Genomic DNA, 15,106 nt, shown 5'->3' on the forward strand with positions numbered 1-15,106 from the left:
TTGGTGGATCCTCATCTCCAGGCTGTGGACATGGGGTTTCCTGTAACGTACGTAAGCAGCAGTGATGTGTGCCAGCCTCGTCCTGCAGGTATGGCTGTGTGCTGGAACGTCAAAAACTACAACAAAGTTTATCAGGCGTGCTTTGTGATATCAGGTTAAAAAGGGAAAGGGTGTTTTCAAAGGGTTTTTTTCTTCCTTTATCTAGAAATATCTTTATATGAAAAGACTTCTGATAACAGCATTTAATCTAGCAGAGCAAGATATTGCAAAAGACAGAGAAGGCGGATGGAATTAGACAAATCTCTGCTAGGAACGAGTCCTTCAGGTAGTTGTTCCACCTGTCTAGCCTTGAAGTGCACGGGGTCCAAGGTTGCTTTCTGAAGAGCTGCTGTAACCCAACCAAGCTTCCTAGGTTAGTGCCCTGGGCTGAAACGTTCTGGCCTGTCTTCAGCCAGGAGTGAAGCCACAGGTTCATAATGAGTCAGCATCATATCTGATGAATTTGAATACTGGTTGATCAAAATACGGCTTTTTGCATATGTTGTGAGCTTTTCTTTTGTTTTTCACCATGCTAAGTGCATTCTCTGTATAGGTGGCAATGGTAAACTCTTCACCGCTGAAAAGAATTTTCTACATGTGGTTTTATTTTTTTTGGAGGCTTAGCCCATACGAGCAAGCATCTTAGATCACTTTCATCTACAGACGATTGCAGCTAATATATGTATTTTTTGCTTTTTAATTCTGCTTTGCGCTGTGTACCATACCGGCCAGGGAGCATCCATGTCAGGCTGTTTCAGTGGATTCTTCACCGATGTTCTGTCCCTGCTGTCTGCATGTACAGGCGCTTTGCACAGCTGAGCTGAGACCTGGGGACTTTATTTGTGGGTTTTCCTCTTCTGTCAGAAGAGGCTCATCCAAGCTTTTGGAATAACTGTTGAGAGCTGACAATTATGCTGGTTTTGGCCTTCTGAGTTCTTGTATGAGACATCTGGCATAAGTTCACTGTACCTTCCTCATTTTCTATCTCCATTAAAATCTTCCAGGCTCTCCAGATGCAGTTTTTACATTTCAGTTACTGCAGCCCAGTGTGTCTTGAGTGGGATGAGGCTGAGTCCTTTCCCCATCCCACTGGTTGATGGCTTGTCTTGGGGCCTGTTTCTGGAGCGATTCATGTGAGTGTCACGTTTCAGCAATGCCAAAGTTTGTCAGGACGAGTGTTGGTTCCAGTAAATGAAGGGGATGTGTGGTGACTGCACATGTCCTGCCTCCTCTTTGTTACTAACACGCCCTTGGACTGTCAGGACAACACTTGTCACTTTGCTCCTGCTCTTATTGCAGTAGAGGTTTCCTATCAAGACTGAAATGTGTCTTCAGCACAACTTAGGCTCCTGGAAGGATTATAGCTTCTTTAACAAAATGAAGGCAGGACTTCAGATCTGTTTTTATTGTGCTATATATTATGCTGTTGTTGAAATGTTGAAATGAAAAATTTTTTCATAGGGTGAACGTCCAGGAAGGTGATACCACACCCTGATGGGTGACAGGCTATGTCTGAATGCAAAATGTGGGTGATCTTTGAGCACTGATGACCCAGTGAAACCTCTCCTGTAAGGAGGCTCCTCCTGCAGACGAGCCAGGCCATCCACACAACGCTGGTATGAGTTTTGGTTTGCTGATTACAGTCACTGTCAGTCTCTTCATATTCTTTTCTTCTTCTTGGATGTCACAATGTTTAAAATATTTCTTTTAAAATGGGTTATTGGTTGAAGTGTAATGGAATACACAGTGGCAGCTGGAGGGGTAGAGTGGTGTTATTTTAGTGATCAGTCAATTAGCTTACAATGAAGGTAATATTTTAGAACACCTACAAAAGGGATCTTGTGTCAGCTAAGCTCTCAGGCTCTTGTGGTTTACTTAATCATTCCGGCACTGCTAAACAGACACTTGTGATGTTTCCTGTTAGTGATGCACCTTTGCTTAGCAAAACTTCAGGACTTCCTTTGTCAGAATGTCTGCCTAGAAACGTGACGCACCTTGGGGAAATATATGGAAATCCTGCAGCAGAAAACAAGAGTGTGAATACTGAACAGGAGCAGGGTGGGGAACGGACACTTTTATTTTTGTAGAAGTATGATGATTTTACTTGTAGCTTACACCTAATTAACTATACTGAGATTCAGAAATTCCCTTTGGAGGAGGGAGAAGGAAAATCATCCACTGCTTCAGTTCTGCTCTGGGCCTTGGGGGTGATTGTGGGGGGGAGAGGGGAAAGTCTCTCCGTGCATGTAGACAAAACCCAGATGAACAAAAGCCCCGTTCTCAACTTGTTCCTTGGCCCTTGTGGAATATAATATTGTAGAAAATACTTTGTCATGGATTACATACAATTTGTCAGATTTTGTACGCCAACAATAACTGATCTGAGATACAGGACACATAAGTCATTCAAATGGTTTTAGTGGTGGTGTGGCTGTTTTTTGTTCTTGTTGTACAATAAAACGCCAGGAGTCAGAGGAGATACTAAACTCTGTGTGTCAAACCCACCCTGAAGATCAGAGTGATACAAGCAAATAAATCTGTAGTGCAGCAAAATGATTTCTTCATTAAAGTGACACTGTCTGTCTTCTCCATTGATTTCTTACATCTTGTTGAGACTGCTCCATACTCTGTAGGACAGTTGTACCTCTGTGACAGTGGCAAAGTCGCTGTCCCAGCTGCAGGAACTGAAAATACTATTGCTTTTTGTACATCAGAGCTCAAGATTAAGGTTGTTTCAGTGACAGCTTTAGCTAGTTAAAATATTTACTGTAATTATACTTGTATTGTGCAACAGTGAGACGTGGTGTCTGTCAAACAGTGGGTGCACTTGCTGCCTGAAAGAATGACACAGCCTTAGAAAATGGGGGGAGATTTAAAAAGGATAAAAAAGAAACATGTTGTCTGAGAGTGTTGAAGTTTAATTGTCTTCAGTGGCTAAAACTTGCTTACTAAAATTCCCTACTAAGCACGTGCTTCACTGAAGAAAAAAGATAGGAGAGGTGCCTCTGCCTGTCCTGTTATACCCTTCCTGTTCAAGTATTGCTGAAGCTTTTTGCCTTTTACATGTTGCTAATGCTGCCGGGGCTGCAGTTTGGCCTTTAGAATTCTGAAATCTTCTTTGCTGTTGTTACCCTGTAACAAGGCAAAAGTTTCTTCTGCGCTTCAATTTTTTAGCAAATGGGAGTTCCCTGCTTATGCTGCCAACTGGAACTGGTGCTTGGCTTGGACTCTGCTGAAACCTCTAACCTGGTGCTACTAATTTTTTAAAAATTATTATTATTTTATTTTAAAATTGTATTATTTTATTTCCTGAGGGGAACTACGCTCTGGCTTCTAGGTGTGCGTTTGGCACTCTTGCTGTATTGTTGTGTTCTCTCGTTTTCCCAGCAAACCCTAAGTGTTTCCCTGCTGTAACTTTCCGCACCTTATTACTGTTCATTTCCTGTTTAGTTAGTTTCTGACCATTGACCTCAAATATTTCCATTTCCCAGGTGCCCTGTCACTGGGGCGAAGGGGCCACTGGGCTGGTGCTGCTCACTTGGCAGCACAGAGAGCACCTGGATCCTGCCTGGAGCTCGGTGACAACTGACCCTGCCTGGAAATGTCCCTTCATCTCCTCTGCTACAGGAACAAGCAGAAAAGACACCAGGTACCGACATGAAGAAACTTTATATAATTTTTATTCTTTTTCTCAATTTGTGTGTCCGCTGCTCAGGAGTGCTTGCCAAGGCATACACTGACTAGCGAGGTTTATAAGAAAATAAGTGTATTTTTTGGAGGGAGGAGAACCGCTTAAGGGAAAATGACAACTTGTACACATTTAGATTTTCAAGTAATTCTCCTCGCTCCATTTCCACATAGGCAGGTAAGTCTAAAATATCACAGCTCCTTCTCCTATAAAGCCTGTCTGTCTCATGTCCCTCACTTCATAGGCACTGACCGTATTTCCCAATCTAGGAGACCTTATACATTTCCAGGCTTTTGCTGTGGTTCAGATAGCTCAGAGAAGCCTTTGTACAGAATACAAAGCTATGTTGCCACACTAATACAGCAGTCACTGAATATTTATGACTTCACAGCAATACATCTGCAGTGTTTGTGGGAGTGTTTCTAACAGAAATAGGGGGTTTCCCCAGAGAACAGATAATTTTCTGAAAATGTTTAATTGACTCATTTAAAATAGCATTTTAATTAGCCTAAAGGTATTTGTGTGATACAAACTTGAAAGATTGTGTCATTATTTTAAAATCCCAACATTGTATTTTTTGGCTTATTTTCATTTGGAGCAGGTCTTGACACAATAGTTTTGTTGAAAATGGAAAAATAATATGAGCCTCAAGGCTTCTAAGTCTGAACATTGAATCCCTCCCCTCTGCCAAAGTTGGGTGGCACATCAACATGTATCACAGAATCACAGAGTTGATTCTGTGATTCTTGAAATGCAGTAGAGATTGTTCTGGTTTTGTTCTGTGTAGCGCTTACCTTAGACAACTTAACTAAGCAAAACACAATTTCCTTGTAAACCCAATTCTTGTAATCACTTTAATGCATTAGTAGATAATTAGTACTGATTTACATAGTTTGACTTTAAGAATTAACTTTACTTTGAGTACAATTATTATTATTCCTAGAAAAGACAAATTTATATACAAAGTCTATACAAAAATGTCTTAATAAAAAGTAGAAACTGAACTTTATGTATTATAACTTCATAATCTTCATAACTTTTCACAATCTTTCTCTTTTGTGCATAACATCTACTTTTAAACAACTACTAAGCATTATGGAAAAATTGAAATTAGTTTAAAAGTAATTACCCAAAGCATCAATAGATCTTTATATAAATCCTCAGCTGTCATCTTAACCCCACAAAAACTGGCAAAGAAAAAATGTAAAAGTCAGTGCTGACTTGACAAGAACTCTTACTAACTTGCTTTAGCGATACTGGACGTCTTCCTGGGTTGGCCCAGGTGAGAGATTCCAAGATCCCAAAAGCGCAGCGATGCTGACACAGCCGTGTCGCAGCTCCGAGACGCGCGGGATGCCAAGCGAAGAAACTGATGCAGAGCTGGCTGAGAATGGCGCTGTAAGAAATAATGAAAAATGCTTAATATTCAGTAGACTGGTTATATTTGTTTAGAATAAGATCAAACGCTGTATTTGTAGAAATGGCTATGAGAGAATCAAAAGCACAGGCTATGCCATCAGAGCCACCAGCTGGATATCAAGACTGTTATTCTCCTCTCCCCTTGCATACGGGAAGTGCGATGATGCTCAGACAGGCACGAACGACGAGCTCACAACTCTGCACTGCGCTTGGGGGCTCAACTGTTTGGAGAACCAGCATATTAGCAACAGAAATGTAGGTTTTGAATGGTTTATCTGCAGGTTTTTTAGTACTAAACACTCAAAACCACCAAACCCAAGCCAAGCCAAAAAAAAAACCGCCTCAAACGACCACATTGTGTTGGTTTTGTACTGAAAGCACGCATTTCAGACACAGAGTTACTATCTCAGAGGATTTCAGAATTTCACTTTAAGTGCATGTTTTCTGGTGCATGTGGGTAAATGAACATTTGTAGATAATTCGCAAACAGAATTGATTGAACATGCATTTTGCAAGTTCTCCCACATCTCACTCACCTTCTCTCCTGCATAACATTTTCCTAGAAGTGACAGAGATCACCTCTTCTGATCCCAGGATAATTCCCCCTCCCCCCTTGAATGATTCATCTCACTTTCACAATCTGCAATTTATAAGCACCTCTGCCATTATCAAGGTTTTCATAATACTTTTCTCTGTCTTCAGAGCTTTGAACATTCAGAGCTTTTTTACCCAGTGAAGGAAGCAGCTCTGGGAGGAAAGCCCGTGTAGGAAGCGAGCTGAGCTGCCTCTTGAAGGAGCGGCGATTTTTCAAGTCATGCCGTAAGACTGACCTATTGAGTCTTAGGAGAGCTTAGCTAACAAAGCCTTTAAAATTACATTTGTCTTGAGGAATGAATTCTGTCATTTTGTCAATGTGAACAAATATTGTTTAATCCCTTTTATAATTCTAATAATGCAAAATTACAAATAGTACTCTTATCTAAAACATGGTAAACTTTAAATTTTAAAGTTTAAGGTCCTAAACTTATCTGAAGGAAAGGAAACTAAAGAAGAAAATTTAACTCTTGACTTTTGGAGCTGTTCTTGCACAGATCAATGGACTGAAGAAATTCAGTGTCTAAGAAAAGTTGTTGAAGATCTCAAGGAAAAGATATGCACATACATTAAGAGAATTCAGACATCCTTGTTCTTGGCCTCAGACTTTTAATGGCAATCATCCTTCCATGCATAAGAAAGGTCGCATGACTTAATTTTCAGAGGGATTAGCAAAATAAGAAACTTTCCAGGTGATTATTTCACTGTACCCTATTCTCAGAATGAATGCAAGCTAATTCATGAGGTCTAAAACCTCAGCTGGTGATCCAAGTTCAGTTCCTGGTAAGCTGTATCTCAGCACAGATGTTAAAAACTGAACTGATTAAAAGCCCCACAAAAAACCAACCATCAAACCGCAAATAACCCCCTTGAATGCTGTAAAACAGGTTTATTTACTTTTGTCTCCTAGCAGGAAGCCTCATGATCAAGTTTCATTGAAAGGCAGACATACAGATTTAAAACTGCTGTGAGATATATGTGGATGCACACAGGTAGCAGAGAGTAATTAAAAGCCCCAGATGTTAAAGATCTCATTCATTCAGCACTCAAATGACCGTTGGTCTCTTGGTTAATTAGCATTTCTGAACACATCCTTGCATCTATACTTTTCAACTCTATTTTGATATTCCATACGTTTGATACTGCACATGTGATCAGTATGTCAGACAACACTCTAATACAGCTTTTAGTTGCATAAGCTGAATTAGTTGCAAAAACCAGCGGGGACACTCTTCAACTGCATCCACAAGTCAGGTCAGTGTCTAACTGCTTCCAGATCTGCCCAACCAGGACAGGTGGACACCTGACAAAGGTAAGTAAGTTCTTTTTGCAAACCATAACGTAAGATGATTATGTTTATTTATGATATCAGACCTCTGAGATGCACTTCATTCTACTGTTACACAAACATACTCTGATGGAAAGTACTTCACAGGCATTAGTTTCCATGACAAATAATGTCTGTGTGTGTGTTTATCTACATGCTCTTACCTCAGCTAATGAGGCATCTGTTCCTTGTCTGTTGGGTTCCTAGATGGAGACTGAAAAGAAACAGATGCAATTAATAAATAGTTATGTATATCAGTGATAAATCAGAGCAGTGTACAATGTCTTTCAGAGCTGAATAATTCAAAAAATACATACCTAGAATGAGTCACTTTTTGTATGTTTTACTTCAAATGCGAATACTACACATGTCCCTGGGAGCAGTGGAGCAAGAGACGTCCACAAAAAAAGGCAGGTGTTGTGTGGGAGAGCGACATGAGTCGGATTTTGTACAAACCTAACAGCATGGCTGCTCTTTATTGGTGGCAGTTAGGAGAGGCTGAGGGTACAAGGATATCCAGTTGTCTTGATGACCTCTGCAGCCAACAGTGCGCCTGTGGGCTTGCCTCATGAAGATTTAGTGACAAATAGGCAGGAAACTGATCTTTTGTTATTTTCTTGCTTTTAAATTTGAGCATAGTGTGAAGCTACAAAATACTTAAGAAAGTGGAAATAAGCCAGGCTAAAGATGTAGCTTCACAAGTCCAATGGACACCAACAAATAGTATTTTAAAGACTAGAGGTCCTGTGAAATGTATGTGGTTGAAGTCATGAAGAAAAGAAAGTCGTCTTCTCCATGACTTCCATACTCCCCACATGTACAAAACCTTCTCTGTGCTTCAGGATCCTGAGTTATTTCAGCTTTGCTAACTGGCTTGAGTTCCCATGGATTCAAATGTCAAAATTAGGGTCTGTCTCTGTTCATCTTCCTATTGATCTGTCAGAGACAATGGAACTTGCTCAAAATTAAGTGCTACTGTTTCAGTTTTCAGGGAACTCTACTTAGACACTACCTGCAAGTTGGAGTGACATCAGCTGATGAATAAGCAATCTGCTAGCAACTTGGACTAAAACCGTGGTAGGTTGGGGAATAAAGCCAGACATTTAGGGTAGCAAACCTAATCAATAACCTGCCAGTTTGCAAAAGGTGCATAGTGCTCTTTTGAGTGTTTTTTTGGATGAAGCTGAGGAAGAGATTTGGTGTTTGGCAGCTGCTTTAGCAAACTTAATTAAACCAGACCTGCTTTACTGTCATAGGCATCTACAAATCTGGAAGAAGAAATTCTGTGGAGGATGCTTTAACCACAGTCGCCTATCTGGTTGTTTACAGCACCTTACAGGAGTGGTTCAGTATTAAACACCCTATAGCAACACACAGTAAAGTTGTCCTCCTTGGCTATGAAGGCCACTTCCAGGGTAAGTGCCTACTGATTTTAACAGCTCAGAAATAAATGGTTTCAGTTGAGCTTCCTGTGGAAAAAGCTTTTGAGCAGAACATCAGTCATTCCTGGATTTGATGAGGAATCTTACACTATACTAGTTGTATCCCTAAAGACCAGGTTCAAGGCTCTAGAGAGATTAGCTTTGAGGGGATAACTAACTACAAGCAATTCAAATCATCTTATGCAGTTTCTGCAATCTTGCACTTATTTTTAGATGCTGCATGACTAAATCTGTGGGCTGTGGCACATAAGGTGCCATAATGTAACTGCAATAGAAGGCAGATTTTGAAATCTCATTTTGAGAAACAGCTAAATGAGATTCACATAGGTAATTCTCATGTCCAAAGATGTAGATAGGCATCATATAGGATTTTTTTAAAACATTCTTACAAGCTAGAAAGTATGGACAGGGAATCCATGTGAAAGCTGTATTGTCTTTTAAGACATTAAAGGGAACTTGTCTAGTCATTCTTACATAAATTTGTCTAAGCTGCTGCCATTCAGTCTATTAGTGGATGTGCACAAAGCCAATACTCTTAAGCCTTATCTGATGCTTAAGGGTATAGGCAAGGAATCAGTTACCACAGAGTAAGGTGAGGTTTAACTACATTTGGATGCTGGTGTCTTGTGCTTTTTTTGGTCATTGTGCTGGCTGACATCTTCCCTTCTTGGACAAAAGATATTATCAATGTCTATGGGCAAGACCCTATGTGTAGTATGTAGATAATTACAAGATAAATAGTTGTGCCTGTACTTTCTGCAAATGAACATTCTACATGCTTAATCCTTATTTAGCTGTTCTTAAAATAGGCTTTTGCAGATATTTCACTCCAGGAGTGACAGAACTTTTTGCTTTGCAGTTGATTTTTTGAGGGTGTTATTCAGTTCTATATTAAAGTGTTGCAAAATGAGACATGAACTTTGAGATAGCATCAAATGTTATAATGGAAGACTGAACTGAGTGCCACTCCCATTAATAACTTTCATTACAGTGGAAGCAAGATCAAACTTATCAAGAAACTAAAAATGATGTCCCATACTAATTTATAGCAGATATTGTATTTTCTCATTACAATAAAATTCCTTTTCTAACAGGCTTCTGATGTGATCTCTTTGAATCCTCAAGTCAAAAACTGTCTATGAAAAAGACAATCCAAATCCTGATTTCAAACATGGAACCTGGAGAGGGAGGCCCATGTTTCTAAAGGTAGAGCTGGAGAGTCTGCAGAGAGATGTGAGAACTAGAATTAATCAAACAAATCTGAGAACTGCTAACATTCATACGTACCGCTTTATTAAATGGCATGTGGAACAAGAAGTCTCTAAAATTAATGCTCTCTGGTCTTATTTCCTTAGGAACTACGAAAGAGAAAAGAAAATGATTGTAATTTTTGTTTCAGGCAATTTATTAATTATATATTATATTATGATGTATTTAAAATATATATCATCATTACATATTATTATGCATATAATAATGTATATTTTTATATAATATGTCAGACTTCGGTCCTAGTGTTCCGACACCCTTCATTATTCTTGCCGTGCATATGCCTCCAGTTGTAGAGGGAGTTCTGTCTTTTAGAAGTTCTTATTTTTGAGAATTTAAATCTTTGGTAATAAAGTGCACTGCTGGACAAGACGGGGGCCTCCAGAATGGTTCTCCCCGCTGATTTCTGTGCATCACAGGCTATAACATAGTGCAACAGAGGGCAGAGAGGTTAGTAGCAGAAGGGAACATAGGGATCATTATCTGAGTTACTGGGTAATACAAGCCTTACTGTTTCACAAAATTTACAGTTTTGGTGTTGATACTACCTTTGTGCTGGTATGTTTCCATTATGGACTGAGCCTGTTCATGTGCTCAGGACGCTGCACCCCTACCAACCACAGAGAGTATTAAAGCTGAAATAGAAATAGTCTGGACTGCAACTCTACCACTTGGGCAAGCAAGAGTTTCACAGAATCCCAGAATGTCAGGGGGTTGGAAGGGGCCTAGAAAGCTCATCCAGTGCAATCCCCCTGCTGGAGCAGGAACACCCAGCTGAGGTTCCACAGGAAGGTGTCCAGGCGGGTTTGAATGGCTGCAGAGAAGGAGACTCCGCAACCTCCCAGGGCAGCCTGGCCCAGGCTCTGGCACCCTCACTGAGAAGAAGTTTCTTCTCATATTTAAGTGGAACCTCCTGTGTTCCAGTTTGTACTCATTACCCCTTGTCCTACCAGTGGTTGTCACCGAGAAGAGCCTGGCTCCATCCTCCTGACACCCTTTATATATCTGTAAACATTAATGAGATCACCCCTCAGTCTCCTCTTCTCCAGCTCCAGAGCCCCAGCTCCCTCAGCCTTTCCTCACACGGGAGATGCTCCACTCCCTTCATCTCTGTTGCCCTGCGCTGGACTCTCTCCAGCAGTTCCCTGTCCTTCTGGAACTGAGGGGCCCAGAACTGGACACAATATTCCAGGTGTGGTCTCACCAGGGCAGAGCAGAGGGGCAGAAGAACCTCTCTGACCTAGTGACCACGCCCTTCTAATCCACCCCAGGTACCATTGGCCTTCCTGGACACAAGGGCCCAGAGCTGGCTCATGGTCAGCCTTAATGAGAGCAACTCACAAGTCCATGTAAATACACCACCTTCTAACAGAATAATAAATACAGTACTGTGGATTATTTTTTTCTCTTGCAGTAATATCATATTTAGGTGATAATTTTAAATAGTAACACACAAATGCAAAAAAGAAATACAAGATTTCCCTTCCAAGAACATGTATGTACTGAAGTTTACAGAAATCACAGGCCTAAAGTCAATACTATCTAATACAATCTTTTCATAACAACAAGATGACAGTCATTTGCAGGAAATGCAGGTGATTTATACTGTTGCAGATAACATTCCATCACAAAGGGAAAAAACCATCTTAAATGACCAATGGTGCAGCTTTTTTAATGACTCGCACTACTAAACTGCTGTAGCAGTGGAAAGTTCATCAAGAATTTGCAAGTGCAAATTGATAGCTGATTCATAAAATATTGAAGTCATCAAGGAAATTGTTCTAAAGAAATCATCTACCCTCATTGCGATGAAGCAGGAGGAAATGCACTCTAGAAAAGCTGAGCCACAAAGACTTCATAAATTTTCTGCCCCATTAAATCTCAGTGAGCTCATCTTTGGGATCAAATCCTGACCCTGCCGAAGGCCTGACTGCACTAGAACAACTGACACAAAATTCTCATTACAGATTCAACACCTGATCCAAAAGTCTGCGTATGCCTTGGATGGGACCTTTGCAGTTTACTTACAGTTCAGGGTTTCAGTGTTCTGAAAGCCAGAGAAAAGTGCAACTTACCACTCAGGTTCTCCTTTTCCAGTCTGTTTCCAGCAGTGCTGTCTCGAAGGTGCTGCACTTTTTCCTTTAAGTAAAAAACAAGCATAAAATCAGCAGCAGAAATCAGTAATGGAAGTTTACTGTAGAAACAAGGACTAAGTAGAAAAAGCTGGATTCTTCAGCATTCTGAACATCGAGCTTCTTTCTGCAGGAAAAGAATTCTAAAAAACTGAGAAACATCCATGATGTGCTACAAATAGATGCTAATTTTAGAATTTATACCTAAGAGTCTTGTGGAGTTTTTCCCCATCAGGAAGTTACATTGGTTCTGGAGCCTTGGGGGGTTATTTTTTTGCTTTGGACAGGTGATTTTTCCTCAAAAATCCCAGTGAGAACCGGACAACTGCAGTGATAGCATAAGGTAAATTCATCATGTTCATATTGGTGCCCACCCTGGGAACCGGGCTCTGAAGCTGTGGAAGCCCCTGCCCTTGTGCTGCTCAGTGTTCCACTGTGATGACAAAGCTCATGCTATTTCCTTGGTAAATGCAAACACAGAGAGCAGTTAATCTCTCCCTGTTGGCAGCATCTGATAGCTCTCCTACTCTGTAGAGCAGCAGACCAGCTTTGCTTTGCCTCTGTCTCCTAAATGCACTGAAAGGACAACAAGAAAATATTTTTGTTAATGCAGGACTTCATATAAAATGAGGGCATAACCTCTTCCTCCAGCTGTCTTGTTAAAAGTAATTAACAAACCCCCTCCCATGCCTTTCTCCTTAGCTTCTAGCTTTGATGCAGTTCTTTTAGTGACTCAATGCGTGGGCTTTTGTAAATCCTGTTTTTGTGCACCTCAGTTTGCTCTGTATATTGAATATAAAAGAGCTGAAGGGCACTGCTGACGATTGTGAATTTCACTAAGTAGATTCAGCATTTTCAGACAGGCATAAAGCCCAAGGTAAGACATTATATATTAACAACACAAACTAGGTATGTTTCTGTTAGCTGACGCTGTTCAATAGCACGTTGGTCTGTGGTTTCATAAAAGATGCAAAGATCCAAGCATCACCTGGCAGTTTAAAACACAAGTCTCAGAAGACTGAAATATTTAACTCAGGATTTTAACCAAATGTAACAGCACCTGAAGTCAGGCAAAATAAATTCAGGAAGCCTCTCAAGTAATCAACCAACAGTGGAAATAGTTATCTAGAAGATTCTGAACCATAAGAAGCAGGTTCCTTGGAAGCTGATGGGCACATAAACCATGACTCTTATTTTTGACCTCACATGTAGAAGCCAAAACACAAGAGTTTGTTTTTGGAATTTCTTATCAAGAAACATACATTTCAGACTCCTACCTGTTGAGTGGACTGTAGTCTCTGTTTTTCATGCTGCCACTGTTTGAATCTGTCAAGAGCTTCATCCACAGAAACCGCCCCCTTTTTCACCTGTTCCTGCAAGCGGATGAGCTCCTCCTGTTGAGCGGGGATGCTGTGTTTCCCAGTGCTATCAGTTACTGTGTCCGCATGGCCTCTGTGTGCTGCTACAGAACCTACAAAGATAAAGGTACAAAATATTATATTTTATATATATTTTTTTCTTCTTTTAATGAGAGGAATGCAATAAATGAATGAGGATTCTACCATAACTCTTTTTCAGCAGGGTAGCATCTTAAACATTTCATTAATTCCTACTGGCCTGATCCATGGATTCTCCATTGGTTTCACTTCATACAAGAATTTCCTTCTAGCACTAAAGCTATAGTACTATAGTATGGACTTTTAAAAGGAATTTGTTTCTACATGAAGACAAAAACCATCCACAGTGCCACTTTGATTTTTTTTCCTTCTCCAACTTCACACATGACATTTTTCAAAAGCCGGAACTGAAATCTGCTCAAAAAGCATTTTGAAATTTCACACTATTTCCTTTCCCCAAATTATTGAATACATTGCAGTGACAAGAAAACATCACAACATGCTCCTCCTAGAGATTATGATGGGAAATGACAGGGAGACGTGTGTTACAGACTCCCAGCTCGGTCCAGGGAGGTGAAGCATCACGTTTCTCCAGGATATTGATGCTGAAATTGCTGACAGAACACAAGAGCAGCCGCTAAACGGGGCTCTCCAAGCCCTGTATGAAGCTGTTGCAAAGGTGCCATAAAGCGCCTGTTTCCCTGCCCAGGGGAAAAGTTTAAACCATAATGATGAATTGGGTCAGATTTATCTGCTTTGTTATGCACCAGTGTCCTTATTTGAAGTGAGGAAGGGCTGTGCAAAGGGAAACACACTAAGGAAGTGAAAAAGCAGCTACTGTGGCTCAGCTCACTCCCTCCTTTTGATCGTACACAACATTAGCACATATTAGGCATGAATCTCTACTCTTTTGCATCTCAGCTAATTGTTTGTATTGTGACAGTAATGTCCCTAATGCCTGGTAAGATTATCTGGAGATCAGACCAGTTTAGGTAAAACTGCATTTTTCATATCAGCAAAAAGGGGTGGGGTGTATTTCCTCAGACCCTTAAAAACTACTCTGTTTTATTGACATATATTTAATTTTTGCAGAGGTATGCTACCAATACGCCAACATAATAACATCTAGAAGGTCCTGTACTCTTTTCCTAAAGTGGTTTAGCATTCATGAAAAGTAATGTCAGTAGCACTGGAGACTGCGGCTCCCTGCTGCAGAAATAAATAGGTGATTATGTGCTGTTCTATGTGCCTTAATCCTACTTATTAACAGAAGAGGGAGGAAAAATCTTAACTCAGTGTTCATTCATTTTGTACATAACCTTCTTAATTATTTTAGGGTGCCATTAATGGAATTTATGATAGCAACATTTTGATGTGCTACAGCTCAACCAACAACTGGACTGCCACCGGTAATTCATTTTACACGGATCTTGGGGTACTCAGGTTTTAATCACAATGGAGAAAGGAGACAGAAGAGACTAAAGTAACTCTGACTCTACAAATCTTGCCCACAAGACTGTGACTTTTATTTTTCTTTCTTTAATCTGATGGCTTAATGCTGCAATACCATTAAGGATATAAATCCTATGTGGGAAAATAGATGCTAAATCAGTCCAAATCCAGTCACAGCAAATCTCTAGTTCTACCGAAAAGCAACAAGGCAGTTAAAGAGCTAAATTCAATTCTGTACCGGGCTTCCTGGCATCACAGCACGTCCTGTTGTCATCGCTGGGCACTCGAGTGGCCTTCTGCTGAAACACTGCAACAAAATGAATACAAGGAAGTTGGTAAAAAATGGC

At 40.4% G+C, this 15,106-nt stretch overlaps 1 protein-coding gene and 1 long non-coding RNA gene across 6 annotated transcripts in view; one reads left to right on the plus strand and one right to left on the minus strand.

Annotated features, from left to right (window-relative positions):
• Nucleotides 1–1,047: 1,047 nt before the first annotated feature.
• LOC136101150 (uncharacterized) lies at nt 1,048–9,826 on the plus strand. The gene is made up of 6 exons (XR_010651307.2): nt 1,048–1,655; nt 3,531–3,688; nt 4,979–5,125; nt 5,206–8,144; nt 8,324–8,482; nt 9,604–9,826. It is a non-coding gene; the product is annotated as an uncharacterized lncRNA (long non-coding RNA).
• BANK1 (B cell scaffold protein with ankyrin repeats 1) overlaps nt 3,692–15,106 on the minus strand; it is a 128,346-nt gene continuing 116,931 nt past the window's right edge. For 2 of the 5 annotated variants that reach the window (XM_071808238.1, XM_071808236.1), the window contains exons 12-15: nt 14,998–15,066; nt 13,188–13,381; nt 11,854–11,917; nt 9,670–9,867 (exon numbers count right to left, since the gene is read on the minus strand). In XM_071808238.1, coding sequence (XP_071664339.1) covers nt 9,710–9,867; nt 11,854–11,917; nt 13,188–13,381; nt 14,998–15,066 — 485 coding nt within the window. In that variant the 3' untranslated portion in view covers nt 9,670–9,709. Of the gene's footprint in view, nt 5,124–7,231; nt 7,282–9,669; nt 9,868–11,853; nt 11,918–13,187; nt 13,382–14,997; nt 15,067–15,106 lie in introns of those variants that run through there. The other 3 variants (XM_065837029.2, XM_071808237.1, XM_071808239.1) reach the window with 3 other exon arrangements.

The sequence above is a fragment of the Patagioenas fasciata genome, chromosome 4, assembly GCF_037038585.1.
Source record: "Patagioenas fasciata isolate bPatFas1 chromosome 4, bPatFas1.hap1, whole genome shotgun sequence".
Taxonomy (NCBI): Eukaryota; Metazoa; Chordata; class Aves; order Columbiformes; family Columbidae; genus Patagioenas; species Patagioenas fasciata.